Source organism: Periplaneta americana, chromosome 17 (assembly GCF_040183065.1).
Source record: "Periplaneta americana isolate PAMFEO1 chromosome 17, P.americana_PAMFEO1_priV1, whole genome shotgun sequence".
NCBI classification, from domain to species: Eukaryota; Metazoa; Arthropoda; class Insecta; order Blattodea; family Blattidae; genus Periplaneta; species Periplaneta americana.
The window spans coordinates 93,048,251-93,075,218 of NC_091133.1; the positions used below are offsets into that span (position 1 = coordinate 93,048,251).

At 36.4% G+C, this 26,968-nt stretch overlaps 1 protein-coding gene across 2 annotated transcripts in view; it reads right to left on the reverse strand.

The window, feature by feature from the left end:
* Positions 1-2,426: 2,426 nt before the first annotated feature.
* Positions 2,427-26,968, reverse strand: part of LOC138692891 (spatacsin) — a 75,302-nt gene continuing 50,760 nt past the window's right edge. Inside the window, exons 25-36 of one of the 2 annotated variants that reach the window (XM_069816207.1) lie at positions 26,128-26,349; positions 24,615-24,789; positions 22,499-22,695; positions 20,417-20,591; positions 18,900-19,061; positions 16,364-16,494; positions 15,322-15,429; positions 14,964-15,227; positions 13,452-13,609; positions 11,174-11,335; positions 8,059-8,288; positions 2,427-3,231 (exon numbers count right to left, since the gene is read on the reverse strand). In XM_069816207.1, coding sequence (XP_069672308.1) covers positions 8,078-8,288; positions 11,174-11,335; positions 13,452-13,609; positions 14,964-15,227; positions 15,322-15,429; positions 16,364-16,494; positions 18,900-19,061; positions 20,417-20,591; positions 22,499-22,695; positions 24,615-24,789; positions 26,128-26,349 — 1,965 coding nt within the window. In that variant the 3' untranslated portion in view covers positions 2,427-3,231; positions 8,059-8,077. Of the gene's footprint in view, positions 3,232-7,020; positions 7,160-8,058; positions 8,289-11,173; positions 11,336-13,451; positions 13,610-14,963; positions 15,228-15,321; positions 15,430-16,363; positions 16,495-18,899; positions 19,062-20,416; positions 20,592-22,498; positions 22,696-24,614; positions 24,790-26,127; positions 26,350-26,968 lie in introns of those variants that run through there. The other variant, XM_069816208.1, reaches the window with a different exon arrangement.

Here is a 26,968-nt window from a genome sequence, read left to right on the forward strand (position 1 = left end):
CATCATCATCATTATTATCATCATCATCTTCATCTATCTTCAAGGATGAGTAGACATTCACCAGCACACATCTGCTACTATATATTTGCACTAAATGACGAAGGAATGAAAGCAACGTGCACATACATATGTACAAGAATTTCTACCTCTGCTAACTGTTCCAAGAAAACAGGTGGTAACCATGTGGGCTTTAAAAGCTTAATCTTATACTTAGAGTTTAAAAAAAAAATTGTAAGAATTGTCATACTGAATTAATATAGTCTTTATGTCTTCTAGGTGAACTGCGAGGGCATTCGATAAGTAATAGCAACAATGCCGTAAACCAATGCTCCTAGCGGTGACAATTAAATTCTTGTACTACATAATAGAGCAGCGATTGTTCTTAAATTTGCAATATTGAAAGTCTCTGAGTAGCCATATTTTGTAAATACAGTCGGTTTCTGATTTATAGTAAACAATATAGCCTTACAGGAACGAACAAAGGTGCTTCATAAAAATCCAAGTTGGAAGAGAAAAACATGTAATTCGGTGCTTTAGGGCAGTAAAAGAAGTCTGTGGGAGAGAAGTCCTACAATACTGAACTACGAGGGCTATTCATAAAGTAACTTCCGTTTAAGTCCCGCCAGGTGTGAGGTACATTCTGTAATAAGATGTCTTGTGGCCAAAAACTGTAAAGCTAGTGAAATCCATTGCCAACTTTGTGAAGTTTATGGGCCAGACGTAATGAGTGAAGGTTGTGTAAGACAATGGTGCCATATGTTCAAAAATGGGCGAATCAATGTCCATGATGAAGAGAGAAGTGGTCGACCGAGTATCGTGACTGCAGATCTGATTCGTTTGGTTGACGAAAGGGTTAGAGCAAAGCGCAGGTTCACCATGTCGAAGCTTAGTGACAATTTTCCACAGATTAGTCGTACTCTGCTGTACAAAGTGATTACCGAAGATTTGGGCTACCGGAAACTTTCTGCCAGATGGGTGCTTAAACTCCTTTCTGAGGAACAAAAGGCTCAGCGGATGGGAGCAGCACTGTCCTTTCTTGAGCGTTACGAAAGAGAAGGTGATGCTTTTCACGATCAGATTGTGACAGGAGATGAGGCTTGGTTGCAGTATGTGAATGCAGAAACAAAGCTTCAATCAATGGAGTGGGGCCATACTGAATCCCCGAAAAAACCCACAAAGTGTCGTCAAACACTTTCCACATGGAAACTCATGGCAACTGTCTTCTGGGAGAGAAAATGAATTTTGCTAGTGGAGTTCTTGGAGAGGAATGCCACAATTAATGCTGAGCATTACTGTAACACACTAACAAACTTGAAAAGGGCCATTCAAAACAAACGTCGTGGCATGTTGAGCTCTGGGGTGATTTTCCTGCATGACAACGCCCGGCCGCATATAGCGTGTCGTATTGCAACCAAACTGCAAGAGTTCAACTGGGAAGTATTGGATCACTGTCCCTACAGCCCAGATTTGGCTCCTAACGATTACCATCTCTTCATGCACATGAAGACGTGGCTTGGCTCGAAGCGCTTTGACGATGACGAAGAGTTGAAAACCAGCGTCGTAAGTTGGTTTCAGTCGCAGGCGGCCGAATTCTATGATTGCGGAATTTCAAAGCTCATCAAACGCTATGACAAGTGTCTCAATGTGACTGGAAAAATAAACTAGAGTGTATACTTTCAAACGTATTGTAACCCAATTCTGTAACGTCATTCACAAATTTGTAAAAAATAAACGGAAGTTATTTTATGAATAGCCCTCGCAATACAAGTTGGTTGGATGGAAGCAAGGCATTCGTTTTCAAACAAGAGTTGACATCCGAAGAGCTTTAGATTGATCAGTAAGAGAGATATTCAGAAATGCTGCTGCAGATAGAGTCCACCATCTTCCAAGAATTTGACAACATATTGTTGACATGGTTGGATACTACATTTGAAGTATGTAATGTCAAAGGTAACCTAAATAAATTTAGCGTGAAACTGTAACTATGTTACCATTAGTGGGAGAAAATATAAGAAAAAAAGTAGATAGTAGGGGGGACAAGGATATGAATAGCAAGTGAAGTGAAGTGAGGGGAGGATATAAGTGTGGGGGATAGTAGTGGAGAAGTGGGGAAATTACAGATAGATAGGCTGGTGAACGAGAGGTGACAAAGATACATTTAAAGGGAACATGAGTGGAAGAGAGAATGAAGTTATGAATAATAATAATAATAATAATAATAATAATAATAATAATAATAATAATAATAATCCGAGGCACTACAGCCCGTGAAGGGCCTAGACCGACCAGACGGCTGCTGGCCTCACGCCCACATGCCAAAGCAGAGGTGGACAATCATCCAACCGGAATGGAGGTATCGTGTGGTTAGCACGATGATCCCCCCAGCCATTATAGCTGGTATTCGCAACCGGATTCGCTATCTATCATAGCTTCCCAAGTGCATCACGATGCTGGGTGGGCACCGGTCCCATACACTGGCCGAAATTTCATGAGAAAATTTCTTCCTCCATGAGGACTCGAACCAGCGCGCATTCCGTAACGCGGGTCCTAGGCGGGATGCCTTAGACCGCGATGCCATGGCGCAGGACGAAGTAAGTTATGACTTGCATAAATTTTCTATGTAATAAGGTGGGATGGCACTGTATATAAAATATGTAAAGTACCATCTCATTGGAAGTAATGCTTAATGACAAATATATATCATATCATATCATGTTACCATTACTTTTCGTAAGCCCTAGTATAAGTGTAGGAGGTTAAGTCTCAGCATGTATGGGCTATCATCCAATTTAGACATAACTTTAACTCCCGGAGGTAAATCTGTACAGACTTCATTTAAAAGTGCTTCTTCCTTTCTCTGATATCATAATATGTAATGAGTAATGAGTCCAAAATACAAGCATCACATTCACTTCAGACTGAGTTTACTGTTATTCATTTATCCTAAAACACATTAAAAATATGTAATAACTTAAATTGCACATAAAAATCTACATTGGCCGAGTATTTTTTTTTTCAATATTATATTTTTTAGGTAAAGTACTATTTCATGTTAAGAACTTTTGGGATTAAAATCCTGAGATCAACTATTTAAACAACACTTTTGGCTGTTTACTTTGGTTCTTCAAGTAACTACCAGGCAATGAGTGTTTCATCCGACATGACTTGTAACTGCACATCATTAATCGCATCGATAATGGTGATCCATCATAAGCAGCAACTTCAAGGTACCTGTTAAGACACAAAACAAAATAAGTGAAAAAGAGTTATCATTACTTTCCATACAAAAAACTGAGTCGACTGATTTATTTCCACATCTAATATTTAATGACAGCTTGTGAATAATCAGTAGTATATCTAGCATCAAGTCCACCAATTCATTCTGAATCATTTTACAAGTTCCCTTAGAAATAGGAATGTAAAGGGGTAGTAGAGGCTTCGATTTTCTTCTCACTACTGCATCCTAATGGAATTCTTGTGAACATAACCTGCGTTGGGTTTCCTAGGCGAGATTTAAGCATTTATGGTTGGTTGGTTGGTATCCAATGGTTAAAGATTGGTTCCGGTCATTAACCCTCTTGCTTTCCAGTAGAGTCCTGGAAGATCTCTTCTTTCCTGCTTTCTTCTATGTTTTTTTTTTTTTTATTTAATGACGCTCGCAACTGCAGAGGTTATATAAGCATCGCCGGATGTGCCGGAATTTTGTCCTGCAGGAGTTCTTTTACATGCCAGTAAATCTACTGACATGAGCCTGTCACATTTAAGCACACTTAAATGCCATCGACCTGGCCCGGGATCGAACCCGCAACCTTGGGCATAGAAGGCCAGCGCTATACCAACTTGCCAACCAGGGCGACTGCTTTCTTTTCTATCTAGGCGTCTGCAGTGTAGAAGTGGTTCTTGTCCACGATATTTTTACTGAGGCAGTTGGTGCATTGGTTTGTTATGATGATTTCTATTTTATCGAAATGTTCATTGAGGCAATCATGACCAGCTGTCAATCTGAATAAGGCTGTGAATGATTTTCGTGATTCTGATTTTATTAATTTTGTATAGTTTTCAATGTTACTGTAAAGGCACGGTCACACATCACTACTTTTGCTGCACAACTTTTGTACTGCAGCTGCAAAAGTCGCGTGTCGTGTTCACACGTAAGCCAAAAGTAGCACGCTGCACGCTACTTTTCATGCTGCGCAACCCAAGTGCTGCAAAAGTTGCAACTGGAGGTTGCGAGTCTGTTCACACACAAGGCGCTACTTTTGCAGCCGCAGTCATGCTGCAGGTTTCCATCTCCGTGTTGACTTCTCAATATACATTTTGTGGTTATGTTCGCATTATTAAGAAACTCATGCGAAAGCTTTCTTATCTATTATTTGTTTTTCTGTCGTATCTAGTATTCAGAAATTGACATTATTTTTACTATAAAGCTTTTAAAAACGCCTATATACTTAAATGATAACCAACAGTATATTCACGTAATCAATGTTAGCAACCCTCCTGTTTGGAACTACACTACGGAAAATTTAAAAAATGAATTATATCATCAGCAATTATGCTCAGACTGTGTTGTGTATTTAATACCTGTTACAAATAATTTATTTTCATCACATTTAACATTAAAATATATCCAAACAATAAAAGTATCATTGGCACATTTGGGTGGTAACACTGGTTGCAACCCCAGCAAAAGTTTCAACAAAACTGATATCAAAAATGCTGCGGTTGCAATCCTGAGAACCCTGTTCACACATCGCTACTTCTAAGCTGCGCGCAGCATGAAAAAGTAGCGGGCAGCAGGTTCAGCAGCCGCTACTTTTCGAGTTGCACCATTGTTCACACGTCACAGTACGAGAGTTGCGCAGTTTTTTGTACTGCAGCGCTGCAAAAGTAGCGACATGTGACCGTACCTTAAATCTTCCCATTCATCTCAGTCTTGTTTTGTTGTTTGTTGTCTTCTTGATGTATGGGTTGCTTAGTCAACTGTCCGAAGACAGGTCTGAACCTCACAAGTGATAGGGTAAAATGGGCAAAGATGCCCCACTTTTTATTACACTCAAAATTTTACTAATTAACGGCATATATGACATGTAATAATGAATGTAATATTTCGTCTGACATTCATTCTATACGTAAATAAGATTGTTTTTGTTAATTGATATCATGATAATTTATTATAAACAATAATACAATGCAGAGGGGCATCTGTGGCATATGGTTGGTGAAAGATGCCCCATTAATAAATGGATTCAAACAAAAATTCTAAATCTAGAGAACACAGGAAATATAAAAGCCACAATGAATATAATTTTCTTAATGTTATGTACATTGATTTCTTCTACTTTTTTCCGTTTTTCGCACGTTTCAACACCTTTTTATTCGATTGTTTTCTACCACAGTCAATGCAAAATGTCCCAAAAATTGTGCAATTTTCATGTAGCCACTTTTTGCATGCAGAACACTGTATCCAGTCACATTCTTCTTTGGTAAGATAATAATATTCCTTACACTCCTTGCAGGTGTCATTATTGTCATCAGAAACACCACCAACTTGGCTGTCCGAGTCCTCTGAATCACTGGAAATTACAATTTCAGTTGATCTTCTTGGAATCTTCTTGGGCTTTGGTAACTGTTTATTTTTCACGGCAATGTCTTGCCTAGCCTTTATATTGTCAGCACTTGCCAAAAATCTGCCCATGGATGTTCCTTTTGGCTCTTGACAGCTTTGTTTTTTAAATCTTCGGTGGAGGGGAGAGTTCCATGAGGATTTTAGTTGGCGTTTCTTCAGTGGGTGAGGAAGGATTGACAGATGAATTTGCATTTGAACAGGAAGGCTGTGAAATGATATCTGAATTTGGCAAGGAAGATTGAGGTTTTTGCTGAGTTTCAGGTGATCGACTTGAAGCTGCATCCATGGCATGATTATGTGCTGAAGATTCTGGTAGACAGGAGCTGTTGCCCGATACTGCAAACGCATAATCTGGAATGCTATTCTCATTGACAGGGTATATTCCAGTTGCCCTGAATCCATTGATTGCATTGGAATTTGTTGCTGCTTTGCCCCATGCCTTTCGTAGCAGTGTACCAAATTGCAAGTGGGTGATTTTACGGCCCTGATTAGCCATAAACCAGGAATTACATTCTTCATTGTAAAATCCCTTCAGCGACTTGAAAAAAAGTTCTATCAAGAGGTTGCAGATATTTGGTGGAATGCGGGGGAAGGCACAACAGTAGGATGTCATTGTCTCTTGCGAATTCCAACATTTCGTACTGATTGCAGTGGGAAGCATGACCATCTAGTATCAAAAGTACTCTGCCCGGAGGTTTTCGAGGGATAAAGTGGTCTCTCAGCCAGGCCATAAATATACTGTAATTGACGTACACAGATTCTTTGTTCATAATTACCTTGGAACCTGCTGGCATTCCATCTTCAAATTCTGATTTCTTGTTTACTCCTTTGAAAATACAAACTGGTGGCAGAAAATTTCCCTCCGCATTGCAACAGGCTATCAATGTTAGTGTCTCCCCTTTTTCTCCACTTGTTAATCTACGGACCTCTTTCGAACCTTTTGTGGCTACTACTTTGCCTACCTTGTTGATCAGCTGAAGACCTGACTCATCTACATTAAATATATTGCCAGGCTTATTTGCCAAATTATGCTCAAGCACGGTCGATTTTAGTAAGTTGAAATACTGATGTATAACATCCCTATTAAGACCTTCCGCTCGTGCAATGGAGAGTCCCTCTGACTGTCTGATACTGAGATCAGGTTGTCGCAGCATGAAAGATCTAAACCAATCATATCCTGCCCTCCCTTTGCTGAATTTTCCATGCAGGCCTAGCTTCTCACAAAATGAATACGCCAGGATTCTCACATCACGGCTAGTGGGTGCAAATCCACAACTTTCAAGTCTCTTAATATGATTAACGAGACGAATTTCATTTTCGTAACCTAAAATGCCATATGGCCCAAGTCCCAGTTTCTTCGTTGAATTTTTCATAATTCTTCTACGAAGAGTCCGTGACGGTATGCCATATTGTCTACTTGCTTCATTAACCCCAATTTTCTTATCTCGTACTGCAGCTATAATAGCCATAATTAGAGATTCTTCACTCCACCTCCCTCGATCAGAATTGACTTTTTTTAATATATTTTCCCATCTGAAAGCAATATAATGAACATATGTTATTGTTATTATTATTATTATTATTATTATTATTATTATTATTATTATTAAACATATTTTTAATTTCTTTCTTGTATTGCAATCATTTTCATAGGTCCTAAATACATGGCATGTAATTCCATTCAAGTGTTTTATTACATTTTTATGTCTGCAAATTAATAACTTGCTAATATTATTTGGGATAATATCAATGTTAACATTTTAAAAATATAACTGAATAGAATTCATGTCAAAAACCAGTGGGGCATCATTGCCCACTCAGTGGTGGGGCATCTTCCCTGATCGTGGTGCAAAGATGCCCCGGGCGATCACGTGATTCCCGCGTGTACGATGTGAGATTCTAACACAAAGACACAATGCACAAAATAGTGTTCTTCCAGTATGCTAGTTAGCAATCATACACTGTTCTTAATTTCCGATCAGTTCATGGTCAAAAATCACTTCTAGAAAACATTTTGAGTGAATAAAATGTGTGCTTACCTTGCAAACAATGCCACAACGCTGTAAGAGAAACAAACTATGCGACCTCCACATGAACTGACTCACAAAGTACTGCGCTTTCACTAGAGTAGCATGTGCTGCCATCCTGAGTCATCAGTTGGAAGCATTTAGAAATGGGGCGTCTATGGCACTGGGGCGTCTTTGCCCATTTTACCCTACCAAGAAGGCACCACTTATGAGGCAACTAGGCCCGAATGCAGTACTTGCGAAACAAATTCAGAAGTGGGAAATTCCTCGGCTTTGCACTCGCCTTCAGTACAAACAATGCCTCCCCTATACTTTTAACAATGAGACTGTTTTGAGGTGGAAATTTCCGGACATAAAATCAAAACTATGTACTAAGATTTACTCGTAAAACAAACATGCTCATACCTGAAATATATGACTTATACTACATGTAGTTGTGTTGTCTGTTGAAACCACTGCGCCAGGCTGTGTCTTTCAGGTAAGGGACATCAGGGCCAGACAAAAGATTTTCAATAACATCTCGAAAGTTCAGCTGACTGGCCACACGGTATTTAATTTCAACATCTGATATCCCCAGCACAAACTTTTTCATCTGTTGTGCCATCTCTTGGGTTATGTTTGTTTCCAGCTGAAACCTGTTGAATTATAAAAACTCATTTAAAGTATATCTCTCACAATTTAAATTTAAATTTTCATACCTACAACTCACAAATATATAATTATGATTAATGGTGTTTCCAGCTACGTTTATAAGCAGAAAGCTATGTAAATAACAGACCATTCTGAAAACAATGTGATGATATAGCAGTATAGCTTTCCTGTAGTGATCCACATATCCAGCTTCATTTTATTATCATGTTCTGTGATAATTTAATATTTCTTAGTGATAAAATAAATTAGCCCTAATGCCTAAGTATTTATGAATCTGTATGTCTCAGTTAGTCTCTAATGGCAACAAGCAGAAATGTATACGATTTTACTTTGTGTCATAGAAAATCTGAGATCATACAGAATTATAGACATTTACATTTTTGTTCTAGTAGTCAGTCTGCTTTGGTTGAGTCCTGGTGTGTAGGGCACAAAAGGGGCTTCAATTCTCTATTGGACTCAAGATCTTCATCGAGTTTTCACACAAGTGTTGTACGAACACTTGCTGCAAGTAGAGGCTATACACTTCTTTGTTTGTTGTTAAAACTACACAACTACATAGGATTCATCAAATAGAGAAACTGGCTGTTGTATAATGCAGAACAAAGTATTTTTATACACAGTATAATACTTTCGATACTTTGTAGAGCATGTGTTGTGGAGAAGATATCAGAGAAAATTTCACAGAAAATATTTTAATTCCATTTTCAGCAGTGAGGTCATTCAAAAGTTGAAATGTAGTCGGAAGTAAAAATTCTTTTCAAATGATAAATGGCAAGGGAAGCTGAAGAAACTGAAGATCTCCTTTTTACATACCGTATTTAAAATCTCACTGAATATGTGGAGAATCGAACTCCTAATCCTTTGTTGAGAAACCATCATCTGAATAGCTCAGATATGAACACACGTAAAATGGTAAAGGTAAAGGTGTCCCCTTTAAGCACTTGGAAGGCATGGAGGTAGGGTCCCATGCTTTCTTGACCACGGCACTAGAATGAGGTGGTGTGGTTGACACCACGCTTTGACCGCCTTTTATCCCCGGGAAAGACCTGGTACTCAGTTTTATAGGAGGCTGAGTGAACCTCGGAGCATTCTGGAAGTTTGACAAAGAGAAAATCCCGTGACCACCAGGAGTTCGAACCCGGACATTCCAGTCTGTAGCCAGCTGCTCTACAACTGAGATACCCGGCTGGCCATGAACAAACATGACTCAAATAATCCAGCGTGCTTCGCGATATCCATTTAATATGATGATGTAAGCATAAGCATTGTGGGACAGTATCAATGTGCTTCATAAAGATGGAGATTAATGTCATGAAATCAAGAGGAGAATAAATTTAGCAAATTATACTTTTCATTGTTACCAGTGTTTAAATCTAAAGAGGTGCAGTATTAGAAAAAAGTTTTGTCGTACAGATACTTTACAAGTCCCAGAAAGAAGGCAGTGTGCAGATCAGAGGACGAGTGACCTGGCTCACAAGAGAACGACTAGTTGAGATAATAAAATTAGCTTTGTTTCGTTGTATGTCTGATCATGTGCCAGGGGCGGCCCGTCCTTAAGTGCTACAGTGCTACAGCACAATGATAATTTTTGCTCAAATAATGTATTTGCAGTACCACCATAGCATTTGATTTGCCATTTGACAATTTCCGGTGGTTATGTTTATGACGCGTTATAGAGTGTTTAGTCTTCGCTTTTCGCTCTTTGGTGCCTCAGGGGGTACGTTGTGCTACTCAAAACTACATGGGAATGTAGACAATTAATGCGCATGTGCGAAGCTGAAATCACTGCTCTGATTGGCTATTTTTACGCGGGGAAGTGTTGTAGTCAGCTTCAGCACAACACAGCTTGAAGATTGCAAAAGTAAAGCGTAACGAAAGAATGCTTGTTTGTGGAAGAACTCGGAACTATGTACAATGTATTTGGTAATTCAAGTGTCCGACTGCTGCTGCCATCTTCCTGTTTTTTGAGGTTCCTCCTGAATCAGTCAGCAAGCCACGGAAAATGGAATCCCAGAAAATTGATGCCAAGGAAGTCGTATAATTCAGGAATCTACTTATCGTTTCCAGTCTTTAAGCTACCTAGACACAACAAAATTGTTAAACAGCAAATTTTTTGACAATTTTTCGCATAATTTTCCTGAACGCGAACTTGAAGTTTCTGTCAACAGCTATACTGTACTGAACAAAAGAGTGTTAAAGACACAACTTTGAATTCTATACGGAAGACCAGACTTTCGGAATATAGATGGAGCTGTTCAATTGTTACAATACATAGCCTCCAACAATTCACAGGATCCATTCTGTGAAGTAACGAAGTTGTTAAATATTTTGGTTACAACACCAATGACCACTGCTGAGCCAGAAAGGAGTTTTTCTTGCTTAAAACGCATAAAAACCTTTTTAAGGAACACTATGTCCCAGGATCGCCTCACTACTCTTGCAATACTGTCAAGAGAAAATAGTATGATGTCGAAGATGGAGGGGTTTAACACCAGGGTAAATGAAAAGTTCTGCAGTAGGAAGGAACGTCATATTAACTTCATATTTCGTCACTAGGCGAGTCTCAAATTAAGATAAATACATATAAGTGTGTACAGTAGGCCGATATAGAGATTGTAGCACACTCATTATTTTGACCACCAGCCGCTACTGTCATGTGCTCTGCCTCCTTTCTGGAACTTATAAAGTTCCCGTGCAACAAAACTTTATTCTGTACATCGAGTCACTAAAATAAAACTATACAAGACACTAGATAACATTTTTATGCAAATATAGAAACTTGGCGTCTAATACATTAATCATAAAACATAAAAAGGATGAGAAGTAATGTAGGGAATTAGTATCAAAATCTCTTCTGTTAACTACTAACCTTTTAGCAACATCTTCCACCAATGCTGGTGTGAGAGTAATGTTGTACATGAAGTCTGTAAGGTATTTTCTATCTCCTTGAACGATGCAGTGTTCGTACAAAGCTGCTCCCCAGTCCACAGGATGACTGTAAGCTCGAATCAATATACACGCCTGTGGAAAACTAAACAGAAAGGATCATTCTATCAGTCTAACTAGAGTGAAGTCTCACAAGGGAAGGGTTTCGGCTCGAACAGGAATTTTTGGTTAAAAATTTGTACAGAGACTTACCTCACAATGGTGATGAAGACCCTAAAAGCAATCATTTGTGTAACTCTCCGTTTGGTTGGTATTGGTCAATACATTTCTTTAAAAATGTACATGAGGATACTCTATAAAATGCCTTAAACAGCATGGAGCAGAGCAATAAGCACAACACGCAGAAGCAACACCTGAACAATCTTCTGAACCACACTCCAGTGTTCAAAAATCAAATGCTACCTGAATTACATTTTTGAAATCCGAGACTTGTTCAGGATTCACGCAACCAGTTGACTGCCAGGAATATTGAAGCATAGAGTGGTACACTGGAGCAGACAACTGGTTATGAATAACAGAGTGCATTTTCATTTTAAACACTCGATTTCCCAAGTTAAATTCTGGATTCTCAGCAAGAGTCCTTATGCAATCTGTTATCCTCCGAGCATATATTTTGTATTGTCTAAGGAAATAAGATATCCAGAGGCTGGATATATTTAGTTTTTTTAGGTGGAACGATCATACATTCCATGTCCTAGGCTTGGAATGATTCATTTATTAAGGTTGTGTCCTTGTGCGTATTCAATGACTCACACAACAACCTACATTTTCGATTAGCTGCAATATTTTCAGACAGACCGTTGGAGAAAAATGTTCTTAAATGGGCTTTAGACATTTTACCACTCGCACTAGCTTCTAGGCTACGCTAGGCTTATGGGTAAGGTGTCCCATCCCCTTAACTTGTGCAGTGCTCTCCCCACCCCTCAACTTGTACAGTGCTCTAACAGACAAACTGCACATTACACAAACGAATGCTTTTGGGAGCTTTACAGAGATGTAAAGATGGGCCTGTATACAAATTTTGGATACGAAATTCCTGTTCGAACCGAAACCCTTCCCTTGTCAGTATAACGCATATCAGAAAATAATATTATTTATACTTTATTTTTAAAAGTACGTTATAACAAAAAGAGAAAGTTTTATCCAAACAAAATTGTTTTGTTCAAACCGAAACCCTTCCCTTGTCAGTATAACGTATATCAGAAAATAATATTATTTATACTTTATTTTTAAAAGTACGTTATAACAAAAAGAGAAAGTTTTATCCAAACAAAATTGTTTTGATTCTACATTAGATAATACAGAGTTACTCCACAATATATCTTACTTTTCGTTTATGCAGCTGTGTTTACAATCCACGTAAGATTTAACAAGCTCAAGAAACCCTCTATGCCTAAACGAAAGTATAAGTAGGCCTACTATACAAATCGCTCACTTATAAAATTACTCAGAAAAATTATTTAGATTAAAAAAAATTGTTACTGTCTACAACAAATGTACACATGGTACGCAGTACAATCAACAAAATTTGAAGAAGTTCTTGAACTGTTGAAGGTCACTCAGTGACTCGAAAATCAATAATTCTTGCTAGAAACAGTGTAGGACAAAGATCATATGCTCGCAAAATGCTATACTTTACGTACAATAATAGATTTCCAGCAATCATGTTCAAAATAAAAACAAAAAAATACAGGGTACATGAACTCTGCAACCTACAACAGATGAAATAAAGTTACAGAAGTTAAAAAAAATAAATCAACTTGAAAAATGTTCGTACGTATTAATGAAATGATCACAGATAATGATATAGTAAAAATGAAATATCTTTGCATTATAATGTATAGGATTTCAGTAAAGGATTTAAAATATGCATGTAAAACTGAAAAATACACTAAACTGAAGTCCGTTATACTGCGACAATACTGTACATCATACAGCAGTTCTAGTACACACATTTATGTATGGAAAATGGCACTCTCAAAAGTGACAGAGCACCCAATCTTGAAGTGTCACTGAATTACCTGGCTCCAGGTTGACAAATGTTAGAGACTGACCCTCCAACTTGAAGATCGAACATGATACAATCTCGCTATTGCTCCTTGCATTCTTCTGTTACAGTACTTTACAAAAACATATGTAAGTAGGTTAACAATACAACCATTCTTAATTAAATTACGTATGACACGAGACAGTTTTCTTACCTCAATTTGTTAGTTATCATATTAGCAACTTTTGAAGAAGTTAATTCCAGAAGAATGTCTGCTCCCTGATCTTCAGGCACAGCATTGACTAGAGAAATTTGTAAAGCTACCAATTCAGCCTGATGAGCTGCAGCCATGGATCTTGTAAGTTTATTAGCCTGAAAACAAGGAGTAATGAATGTGGAAGGGCACAACTAAGATTGAACAAATATCCACAACGAACACAGCCTCTGAGAATGAGTAGCACTCCATATTTTTGGACAAAGCTAGCCAGCTAATGGGAATTATTAACCATATACTTACTTACTGGCTTTTAAAGAACCCGGAGGTTCATTGCCACCCTCACATAAGCCCACCATTGGTCCCTATCCTGAGCAAGATTAATCCAGTCTCTGTCATCATATCCCACCTCCCTCAAATCTGTTTTAATATTATCTTCCCATCTATGTCTCGGCCTCCCCAAAGGTCTTTTTCCCTCTGGCCTCCCAACTAACACTCTATATGCATTTCTGGATTCGACCATACGTGCTACATGTCCTGTCCATTTCAAACGTCTGGATTTAATGTTCCTAATTATGTCAGGTAAAGAATACAATGTGTGCAGTTCTGCGTTGTGTAACTTTCTCCATTCTCCAGTAACTTCATCCCTCTTAGCCCCAAATATTTTCCTAAGCATCTTATTCTCAAACACCCTTAACCTATGCTCCTCTCTCAAAATGAAAGTCCAAGTTTCACAACCATAAAGAACAACCGGTAATATAACTGTTTTATAAATTCTAACTTTCAGATTTTTTGACAGCAGACCGGATGATAAAAGCAATTATTAACCATATTGGTATTCAAATTCTCTATGACCAAAAAGCATACATGAATCAAAGTGTACAACATGGCAAGAAGAATACTGTCTTGTCGCATCATCTGGGTCATACAAAAAATGCGACAGAAAAAGCATCATGGCTATTGAAATGAAGTTTTTAAATATTACTGCTGAATATACAAAATTAGATAAACAGAGATATATGCAAGAATTGTTGTTGTCGTTTTCTAATGCCAGGCATTTGACAATAAAGTCATTTGACCTCTTGCACTCCAATATTTTTCAAAGATATTGTCATGGTTAGCCACTGATGCACAGATTTTGAGATGTTCTGAATCCATTTCTTGACTTGAGTTGCACAATGGACAGTTAGGAGACTGATATATTCCAATTCTATGCAGAATATGCAAGAATTAAAGACAGAGCTAGTAACATATTACATGTCTTTCGAATGTGACTAACCGAGAATTAGTAGACCTACATCTATGGGAAGACTGTCAAAATATTGGCAGGAAACTGCAACAGACTACCAGATTTAATATGTGAAACAATAAAGGTGAACAAAATAAAAACTTCTCTCAACTTTATTGGGAAGCAAGAAGCAAAATGGGTTAAATGATCCCAAATTGCGGCCATTAGAAAACAACAACAACAATAAAAGTGAAATTGGAGGAATGCGAAAAATAATACCATACCTGCAGAAAGAACTGAGCAGCATTACCGAAATTGCTCATAGCAGTTTCAAGACACTTCTTGGTAGTGCTTGTATTGACAAGCATCCCAGGGAGATTTCCTTTGTTCGCCAACAGGGCTCGCACTGCTTCATGCCCGTCACTTTCCCACATGTCTCCTACCTCGCTGTACATTTGAAAGTGAATGCAAGTAACATGAAATGTTTCACGGTCTTGAGGATAGTAACGTTTCAGGAAATCCACAACAGCAACTTTTAAATTTGGCACCTGAAATACAAGAGCACAGAATATGCACTTGCAACATTTGGCATGTGGGAAAATATTTATATAAATGTTATAGAAGGAATAACTGCTATATTACCTTATCAGATCTCCTTCCAAGGAGAGACTCAAATTGATCATTTTCCTTTAATGTCTGAAATATGTAGTTCATTTCTGTGTATCTCTCAATTCCTGTCAACAATCGAACCTGCACAAAAACAAACATATTTTAAATGTTCAATCAATGATCTTATACTGCAACAGTAAACTGTGAAACTTCCACAGTTTGCCACACCACACACAGGAGAAAAAAGTTACTTAAGGGGACACTCAACTTAAAAATTGGAGAAAAAGTGTCATAGAAATGAAAAATTAAATTTCTACACTAATTTACGTGACAGAACTAAATCAATACGCAGAATTCATTGAGAAGTCACAGTCAAATGCACAAAGCCAAACAATAAAAAATGATAATTAAAAGTGATATTTCAATTAATGATTGATTAAAAATTGAAATATTTTTTATTTTGAAAAGTATTGGATCTAATGAGCTGAGATTTTGCATGTTACTTTCCATGTGTATATTAAACGTTTTCTCCAAATTTGAAAAAGATTGGTCAAATAGGAAAAAAGGTTCCAAAATATAGTTGAGTGTCCCCTTAAAACATTAAGAATAATCTCCAAATTGCAGCAAACCATTCTGGAGACACGATATGATCACTGTTAAAGCTATAAATCCACCCAACCCCCATAAATGCCTTCCTTCTTTTTATACTCCAACCAATGATTTAGTAAGACATTTTCACACACAATGATGACGTACTCCAGTGATACCCCATGATCTTCCGCTCTTCTCTTTGCTATAATCCAGGGCGAATCCTTGATAATCATAGCTCACAAAAGCAATCCTGTCTTTGCTATGGTCCAGGTTTAATCTAGCTAAGTATCTACCTATCTACCAAAAAGTATATATGCAAGACATACCAAAAGCCTGAATAAACCAAACCTAACCTGTTACTCATCCTGTGTGTGTGTGCGTGCGTGCGTGTGTGTGTGTGTGATTTTGGCATGAAATCTGTGATGTTTCTACATTAAAAGCCTCCTACAACTTTTATGTTGCAAAAAAAAGTACAATTTCTTACCATTAGAGACCATTGCTCGCTCTGTTCTAGCGTTTTATGGAGCATTTGAACACGTCGCAAAACAGTGGCAATGCCTTCCATATTCAAGGCTGCTGTATAGCAATCATGGGCACGAATCAGCATCTCCACAACTGTAACATAAATTAGAAACTTTTTGTGCCTTAATTTCTGAAACAAATAAGATCAGAACAAATGTTCACATTGATTGTACTAAATGAACAGATTTATTCTCGATGTAGTTTTATTGTAGAATTATATAAAGAATAAATTTAAATATATTTTCATATTATTTAGTCGAGGAATCCTCACTTTATTAGAAATATATTATACAATTCTTGTAAATTTCTAAAATCTAAAACAAACTATAGTCGTGTCGCTGTTATTTCCGGCGTGACTCCTCCTCTTTGCTTACGTCTTAGGAAGTGAAAGCTCTATAAAGTCTAAGTAGGTAATATCGTTCGCCACTTTTGTTCTTTCGTTGCCGAGCTACCATACGAGGAATCTATTTGCCGCACCGTTAAACATTATCATGTCGTAGGTCCTATGATAAAAAATCAAACGCACTGTAATTGAGCGGCAAATAACGTCCTCGTGTGTTTTCTACAAAAGCGGACGAAAGAGCCAAAATGGCGGGCGAGTGTATTAACTATTTATCGAGCCTTAGGAAGTGAATTACATCACCAGCGAATGACAAGATGCACATGTTTAAATGTAACCGACTTGCAACGTGATTGGCTGCCGGAAATAAGAGCAACAGGACTATAGAGAAAGGCACTTTTTTTAAGAGCATGTAATTTTCGTCACTGCCAGTGTCAATGAACATGATTATCCCTGATTCAGTAAGTAAGGATATTGGCCTCATCATTCAACTGTACTTGTAAAACTCAGCTTCCTTATAAAAGAAAATGGTTGTTTTAAAGTGGTAAGGCAGTGGAGATGGGACGGCCATATGCATTTCTCGTGAAATGGAATATAACAATCATTAGTTTTATTATTATATGTAAATTCTGTAATCTAAGGATTGGGTGAAAAGGACGAAATTTGTGCAGAAAAAAATTAAAATATATGGAAAAGGCAATGAATAGAAATCTCCCTGAAGCTCATCAAGAAAAAAGTCTAAAACTGACAAAGGAGACTTCATCATGGGCATAAAGAAATGTTGATTAAAGAAAAAGCTTAGTCAAATATATAAAAAAAAATATATATATATATATATATATACTGTATAGCGATATATACAGAATATCTGTAAAAATTTTCCTTGCCACAAACACCGCCATTACAATAGATTATCTTACATGTAAACAGAAACATAAGAGAGAAAATGTGAAAATTCAAAATAATATAGGAAATATAGAATATGTAAGGATTAAACAATGCTGTTGGTCCTTGAATGGCTTTGTCGATTAATGTAATTGATGTGGGGAAGAGTTAACAGCTTATTGTTGCAAAGACAATACGTTTTGCTTTCATATGTGTCATTAATTTTGTTAAATAATTATGACAATGAAAGTAGATTATGTAGTGCTTCTTAGTTCCTTGTTTGTTCCCTTAAGGACGGTGAACATACCAGAAATTACGATGATAGATTTATCCTGATATTCAAAAAGCTATTTATAATTTAAAAGTTACAACTTCAGCTTTTGGAATGAAATTATCTACATGGAAATCTAAAGGAAAGAAAGAATCGAATACGAAGTATGATATGCATAGAAGAAAATGTTATTATTAAACAAGTTCAACTTTCAATAAAATTACTTTGGATTTAATTTATCTTATTGAAGACAGTTACATGCCAAGAAAAATCTCCAAATTTGTTCAAGTAAAGTTTTCAAACCATTTCTAGTGCAAAATCAGACCAGAATTCGATTATACAAATATTTGACAAGACAAATTTTGGTTTATGGAAGTGAAGCCTGAACAGTAAAACAAGTAGATAAGGGAAGATTAACAGCAGCAGAGATGTAGTTTATAAGGATGACTGCTAAATGCTAGACCACTGCAGGAATAAGGATATATACTGAAAGAATTTAACATACAGCCTATTCCATACTAAATCCAGGAACACACAAAAAAATGGAACCAATGTGAATGGAAACAAGAAGACTATCAGAGCAAATCATGAGATATGTCTCAAGAGGCAAAATAAATATAGAAATAGCAATGGACTGTAAGAGGCCAATATGGTATGGTGATTGTGATGGGATGGATAGTGGTGGTGACGATGATGATATTATTATTGTTGTTGTTGTTTACATAAGTTTATTGCGTTTAAATTCAAATTTGCATTGTGACTGTAGTCTTACAGTAACAGAATTTGATCTTGCATTGCAGCTTCAACTAAAAGTACCAGTATAATGTGTTCAGTTATACATAACTGCTGGCGGAATGATTCTGTCAGTGGCAGAACACCATCTAAAAATGACTCTGCACTTACATATGTAGTAAAATGATACGATCTTTACAAGCACCATCCTGAATGAACTTTTAAAATGAACATGAGATTAAAACACTTTTATTTCAATAATCATATTACCTAAGTTACATAAATGTGGACTTGTAGCTCCAACATGGGTTGCCTCAGCCAGAAGTTTAGTGCCTAGTTTTGATGGATCATCGCAGAGTTCCAGAAAAAGATGAAAATTAACATCCAGGTCGTAACCCCACAGTGGGACACCACAAATCACTTTTTCTTCACCTGTGAACATTATAGCACATCCAATACAGTATAAATATAATGAAATATAATGTCTGAGATTTTCCATACAGAAACCTCAACAATAGCATTACTCTATATAGCATGAAATATTCAAAATTTAGTTGATGGTTTTAAACAATAGGAACATTACGTTTAAACTTAAATTTTGTCAGTCACACTGTACTAATATTTAAAAATTACTTGTAAAAAATCGAGTTCGACATTTTTGCAGAAATATATGTTTTCAGCATTCCAGATACTTAAAAACTGGTTTTGGGAATGCAATCTGTTTATTCATTCACATGTCTGTGTAGAGCAATTTCTCCTAAACTATTGGACGAATTTTGTTCACATTCAGTACGTGTAAATCAATTTATCTAGGAATGTTGCACATGAATTAAATTAATTTTTTTTTTAAATCTATTGATCTCTATTTGCAGTCGTTCTTCTGTAGGTCCAGATTCGATCCCTGAAATATCCCAATTTATAACTTGTGTTGGGCAAGCTCGTGGTCCAGGTAACACAGGGATTTTCTTAGGGACCTCCAGTTCTCCTGTGGAATCCCAACAAAACTCCATGATCATCTCATCACTGGAGTAGCATAGACCAATGGCACACCCTGGGCGACTCTGTCGGTAAATTGGTCTACAAAACTAACTTCATATGGGTGAATGACGAAAAGTCAAGTACCCGTCATCAGTTTAAAAAAAAATTGCAATCCATAATACAAAATGGCGATGAACTCTAAATAGACATATATATATATATATATATATATATATATATATATATATATATATATACTTTTTTAACTTTGTTTCTTGAGTAAGATGAAGAGACAAATGAAATAGGTGGATAGTATATTTCCAGTCCTATATTTCGGAGAAATTAACTATGATATGCAGAACTATTTACACATTTGTTGTGAAAATTTTCGAAGCTCAAAAAGTTCCTGGCCTCACAAATTCAACTCCAGTAGTTACTATTCTTAGTAAAGAGCACCTTGTTATAGGATTAGATTGTCCTACCCTATTCATTAGCTAATGTACGGATATGTAGATATCTATGACACTCCACCCAAATCCCGTCAGCAACACCTCTCTCTCCAGATCATGTATTTCTAGAAACTTTGCACAGTGTTTCCACATAATATATTATGTTATACACACACCAGTTAAAAATCATTGCATACCATCGGAGACTTCTACTCAACTATACTCAAATATACTTTTCAAGTAAGATATTTACATGAATTAAGCATATTAACATAGATACAATTCTATTGAAGTAATACATTTCTTTCAATTGTAGAAAGCAAGTCTGACTACTGTATATCTAACGTGTGTATACAGTACCTTGCATATGAACTATCATAGCAGTAGAGATTTCGCTGCAGAGGAATGTTGCTACTTCCTCACTGGTCATCTGAGCGGCCTGCATGATGTCACTAGCCACTATGAACTTATTGCACAAGTCTTCTGTAACTGATTTCTTTAACAATTCCAAAGGATCTTCCAGTTTCAATACTTCCTACAAAATATGGCATAGTTACAAAGTTAATTAACAATATTAACAAAAAACCACAAACTTTTATTTTTAAATGCCATATATATTTACGGTTTATTTTAAAATGTGGGATAACCATAGATATTTTGAAAGGAGAGAAAACACTGTTACTCATCAAAATGTTGTATTTTTATTTTGGTTTTGCTAAGTTAATACTGTATACTATATGTTTTGTTTTATTATAATTATTATATTTATTATTGGCTTCATTTATACACTGACGGTTCCTTGATCTCCAGAGAACAAGGTGCGGGTGCAGGTGTTATGTGCTGTCTCTTATCACTTTATATATCTCATGGATATGGAACAACAAGTTTTGATGGAGAAATCATTACAATAAGTGGAAGTCTCAGGAATCTTCTCTGCCACATCAATAAATTTAAGAATGCAGTTATATTGTCAGACTCCAAAGCAGCTATTCTATCAATAGTCTCTAAACACGCACCTTCATCTCAAACAGCAGAAATAACTAAAATGCTCTCTCAATTAATATCACTCAATAAAGGAATTGTATTCCAATGGGTACCATCCCATTGTGGAATCCTGGGAAACGAGAATGCGGATGATTTAGCAAAGAAGGGCAGCACTGCTACTTACAGACCTGTTACTAAATCTACGTATCACTCTGTGAAGAGATTTATTAAATCTACATACTTAGACTTCAACAAACAAAATTTGATAACACAATCCCAAGGGAAAAAATGGAACTCTCTGCATCATAATCCACAGTTAATTCCCGATTTACCACGAAAATCGTCTGTAGCTGCATTTAGATTGGCAACAGGCCATGATTGTTTGGCCAAACACCTGCATAGAATTGGAATATATCAGTCCCCTAACTGCCCATTGTGCAACTCAAACCAAGAAATGGATTCGGAACACCTCAAAAGCTGTGCTTCAATGGCTGGCCGTGATAATATCTTTAAAAAATATTGGAGTGCAAGAGATCAAATGACTTTATTGTCAAACGCCTGGCATTAGAAAACAACAACATATTTATTATTGTTTATTTATTTATTTTATTTTGCTATTCTTGTAACATAAAATATGGTATACACAGATAAAATTTTAGCTCACCCTTGAAAGAGTAGAACTCGTGCTCAGGGGCGGATTATTATTATTATTATCATCATCATCATCATCATCATCATCATCATCATCATTTACTGCGGAAAGGGTGAGTAGAAAACATAAGGCAACTTTACTTATTTTACTTGTTACAGGTGTATTAAGTGATATAAATATAAACACACATTTCGTTATAGTACAATATTTAGTTACCTACATTAATATTACTCCTTTTTTCTTAATATACAGTACCAGTCTGCCATTTATTATTTTCCCAAAGGTGTATGGCTCACTAATTCTCTCTCTGTTTTAATCTCTGATGAATTTAAAATTCCTAAATATTACTTATTAAATATTCGACAACAGGTAAAATGATAACTTCATAATGACTTTATTATTAAATCTTGAGCATTAGATACGGTACATATAAAAAATAATAAACAAGATACGTATGCATTATATAAATTTGAATTAGAAATGTAGCTCAAAATGCAGAACCTCTAATTATCATCAGTATGTAATAATGACTTCATTATATTTGAGAAACATGTAATAGGTGTAAAGGAAGAAATACAGTGTTTCAAAAATAAACTATTCAATAATACGAAATAATAATGATATATTTATGCATGTCTGGAAGTTCGTTTAAAAGATAATAAGGTGCCCCTTGCAAATGCAGTATGTATTTCCATTTATGTTACAACAAACGAGTTCAATAAAACCTGAGGGAAATTTATTCAATTAGATCGTTTGATGAAGGCTTACTCGCATCACAAGAAAAAACTTCTCAAATAATACTGTACCTGATATGATTTGTCCAAGTTCATGGCAACACGGTAACAATACAGAATACGGTTTCCAAGTCGCTTTCCATACTGCAGATGTTCTACCAGTTTCTCTAATACAGACTGGGTATCTTGTTTGTCTCGTATATTTACTTCCATATATTCAGAATTAATGCTCTGATTCAATGGGCTTTGTGATGATCCTGGAGTACTTACTAAAAATAATAAAATATCAATTACACAAGAATAAAATTATAATACAACATCATACATATTATGTTCATCTGTGAAACATCGGATTATGAAAGTTGAATGACTAATGATTTATGGTTTTACAGTAAATGAGGGAGAAAGCAATGGTGAATTATTCAGAAGAGGTGTAGCTAAGACTTTTCCATTGCTGGTGATGAATATCGCATACCATTAAAACTACATGGTCAGTCACATTTATAAAGGCTTCGAGCAGAATACTCTTTTCATCTCCTCCCATTTTCTTGCTCACTTGGAGACGAAAGCAGAGCCATGCTTCGAAACGCTGTATGACATTCATCAGCAGCAATGGAAAAAGTTCAACCTACATGGTCATTTACGTGGATTTATCCATTTGAATGATCCAAAAGAGCAAGATATGCTTCTCGCGCCCACTTCTCCTTTTGATGTAGAACTAAATCTTGTCCACAGCTGTGGAGTAAAGGTTAGCATGCCTGACCATGAAAAAATTGGTTCCAGGTTCAAATGCTGATTGAGACAAGTTACTTGGTTAAAGTTTTTATCAGGGTTTTCCCTCAGCTCATTAGAGAAAATGCTGGATAACTTTCGGCGCTGGACCCTGGAATCATTCCACCAGCATTACCACCTTCATCTCATCCAGACGTTAGATAACCATAGCAGTTGATAAAGCCTTGTAAAATAACCAATTAAAAAGAAAGTCGTTGCTGGTTAAGCCTGAGCAAGCTGGCAACGTCGCAAAAATGTTCCACATTTAGCTCATTATCAAGTTGCCATGCACTGTGATAGATTTTTTATTTTATTGGGTTATTTTACGACGCTGTATCAACATCTGAGGTTATTTAGTGTTTGAATGATATGAAGGTGATAATGCCGGTGAAATGAGTTCAGGGTCCAGCACCGAAAGTTACCCAGCATTTGCTCGTATTGGGTTGAGGGAAAACCCCGGAAAAAACCTCAACCGGGTAACTTGCCCCAACCGGGATTCGAACCTGGGCCACCTGGTTTCGTGGCCAGATGCGCTGACCGTTACTCCACAGGTGTGGACCTGTGACAGATGTCACTACATTTGAACCACATGTCATAGCATTGGCATCAGCACCTCAGTTCATAGCTAAAGAGCCATGATATTGGATGCACATTGAGCCAACAAGAAAACCTAAATTTAGACCGAGTTAAGAGATCTGTAGAAAGATCATCAACTCACAAATTTCAAATACACCCAAGAAACATAACGCAAAGTACTTTCGTGACCGATGAGCTGAACTTAGGAAACAAGCAGAATCAAAAGACTTCAGCCAAGATATAGGATGAGTGAAAGAAAGCATGAGCAGCATGTTCAGGACGAGTTGGCACAGGAAGCTGCAAAATCGACTCATGGTCATTGTGTTGTTTCTTTGCAGTCCAATATGATAAGATATTGGTATGAGAAAGAGTTTCGCTAATTTAAGGGTTGAGTAATAAACTGAAATTTCAAAGATGCTAAAGAAACACGATGCAAATTAGCAGCCATCACATATCATCGCCTTATTCTTACTGTGTATGATTCCATTCAATCTGCAAAATGCTGTGATTTATCTCCCAAGAAATTATTGCATAAACAACCTCGTTTCTCTCACTATCTACCTGTAGTTCTACATAAAGATATGCAGCATAGTAAAGCTATGCACCTGTTGACAGGTGATCACACCTATATGCAGTCCTACATAAAGATATGTAACGCAGTAAAGCTATGCACCTGTCGACAGGTGATCCTACACGTAACTCTACATAAAGATATGGAGCACAGTAAAGCTATGCACCTGTCGGTTTTTCTTTTCAGCTGAAAATGAAGGAATGAGGAAGGAAGGAGATCAAGATGAATATAATGAGAAGTATTATCCAGGAAGTACGGAAATCTGCTTACTGCCACTTGATGAAACTGAAGATGTAAGTCTTATTGATCGCAATGTTCTCCTCTTGAAAGTGCTGCTGGATACACTTCCTGGTTCTGATAGTAATAACCTGTGTTCTGCACTGAGCTGGTAAGGTGTTATCTCTCCCTCAGCAAGACTCATGCATGTCCACAAGAGTTGTAGATCCTACAACAAAAATGTAAACAGACAATTACACCTGTCAAAACTTTAAATACTTATATAAGGCTGAAGTTAATCTATAATTGCTTTTCTTCTAATGTAGTAAAAGCTGTAGCACTGTTACCATAGATCCAGACTTAGGTGAAAAATGTTAGGATGAAACACTTCTTCTTTCACAGTAATAAGTTTTTATAATCTCCTACAAAGCTTAAGTTTTGGATGCCCAGCAAGAAAACCCGTCCACTTCCATTTAAGTTACATTCAGTCAAGGTTGAAGTAACTACAACATTTTGATCATAAGTTTAAGTTTTCTTAACAAGTGTTATTTGAAACGTGTCTCACTCTATACTCTTCAAATACAGTGGGACGTCGATTATCCGAATTAATTGGGGCCAGGTATAGTTCGGATATGCAATTGTTCAGATAACAGAACATAAAAATGGCAGAGTACATAAAATATGTATGAAGTTTCTTTATGATAACATACCGTTAAAATACTGTACTACACATACAAAATACGTACTATACATAATAATAATTGATAACAATGACACAATATAGACGTACCTTATTGCTTGAAGAAATCGCTGATTTTTCCTTACTGAAGTGACGATCTTCGTTTTATTTGCCCGAGATCCCTCAGTCCCTTCAGCAGAAGTAGTTTTGTTGAACAGCAATCCCTTTGTCATTCATACCACATCATTGCCGTTTCCAATGCAGCAAACCCTTCTTGAACCTCTATTTTTTAATTTTGTATCTATAGTTAACACATTGCGTTTTCGTTGTGTATTAGATGCCATGCCTCGTAGTGTGTACAAGACGATCGAAAAACACAATTCAATCACTTTAGCACAGAACACAAGACAACCCACCACTTGAACAAACTTTTTCCAATTGAAAATGAAACTCTTCCTGTTTATTCAGTGACATAAGGCTACTGCTTGTCAATGTACTGTTAGATTCCTTGCACTAAAAGGCAGTGAAAAGAGTTGGGTTATTTCTGCAAACAATAAGCATTCCGAGTGAGTTCTTAAGTATTTACGGTCGGTAATTTGCCAAAGCTCACTGAAGCGAGATGATTGAGATAAACAATGTGCACAAGGCATTACCGCATGTAATACAGTGTACAGTACAGTATCTCGTTAATATCTCATCACTGTTAATCATGTCAGCTGGGATCTTTCTCAATATGTTACAGAGGAAAATAAATACATACTGTAGCGTGTGTACAGTACCTAATTAAAAAAAAATTAATCAGAGAAAATAATAAGTTCGGATGATTGACGTTCGGATTATCGACGTCCCACTGTAATAGTGATTAAAAAATATATACAGACTGTTTACCTGATTACGATGACAGAACATTGCTTCCAATCTGCATGCAGTCGGTATATCTCCTTGATCCAACAATCTGCCAATCAACACATCGAGACGGGATTTGTACTTATCTTCAGTTAGTGAAGTACAAGGTACAATTGCGGATATTTTAGAATTCTTCTGGAGCTCACTTTTTGTTTTGTTCAGTAACTTTGAGTCTGTATCAGTCAATTTTTGAAGCAATGATTCCTGCAAAAATAATCATATTAATATGACCCAACACTGAGAAAAATTTATGCGAAAAGAAAAATTATTATATAATTAGATCTAATATTATTCAAGTTCAGTGTTTTCGAAGTAATAAAACACTATTATTTTGTAATTTCAGTTATAATTTTTAAAATATGTGGCTGGTTCTCAGCCAATAAATTAGTATTAAATTGTAACAAAACTAAAATAATCCAATTTATATCCTGCCCAAATTCAACCTTGCAAATTTCAAACGCAATAAGTAACAACAGGTCCCTAATAGAAACAACGACCAAATTTCTTGGCTTTAATATATTAAATTGGAGAAATCATATTAAAGAAATTACCCCCAAACTAAATTCAGCATGTTTTGCTATTAGTTCTATGCAAGAGATAGTAAATATCAATACCTTAAAAACGATCTACTTTGCATACTTTCACTCGATAATGAGTTTTGGAATAATATTCTGGGGAAATTTTATAGATAGTAACAGTATATTCCTATTACAAAAAAGTAATTACGTAGAATAATAATAGGTGTCAAATCTAAGGAATCGTCTACAGCCATTTAAAAAAACTACAAATAATGCTTGTCAGTATATTTTTTCATGAATGAACT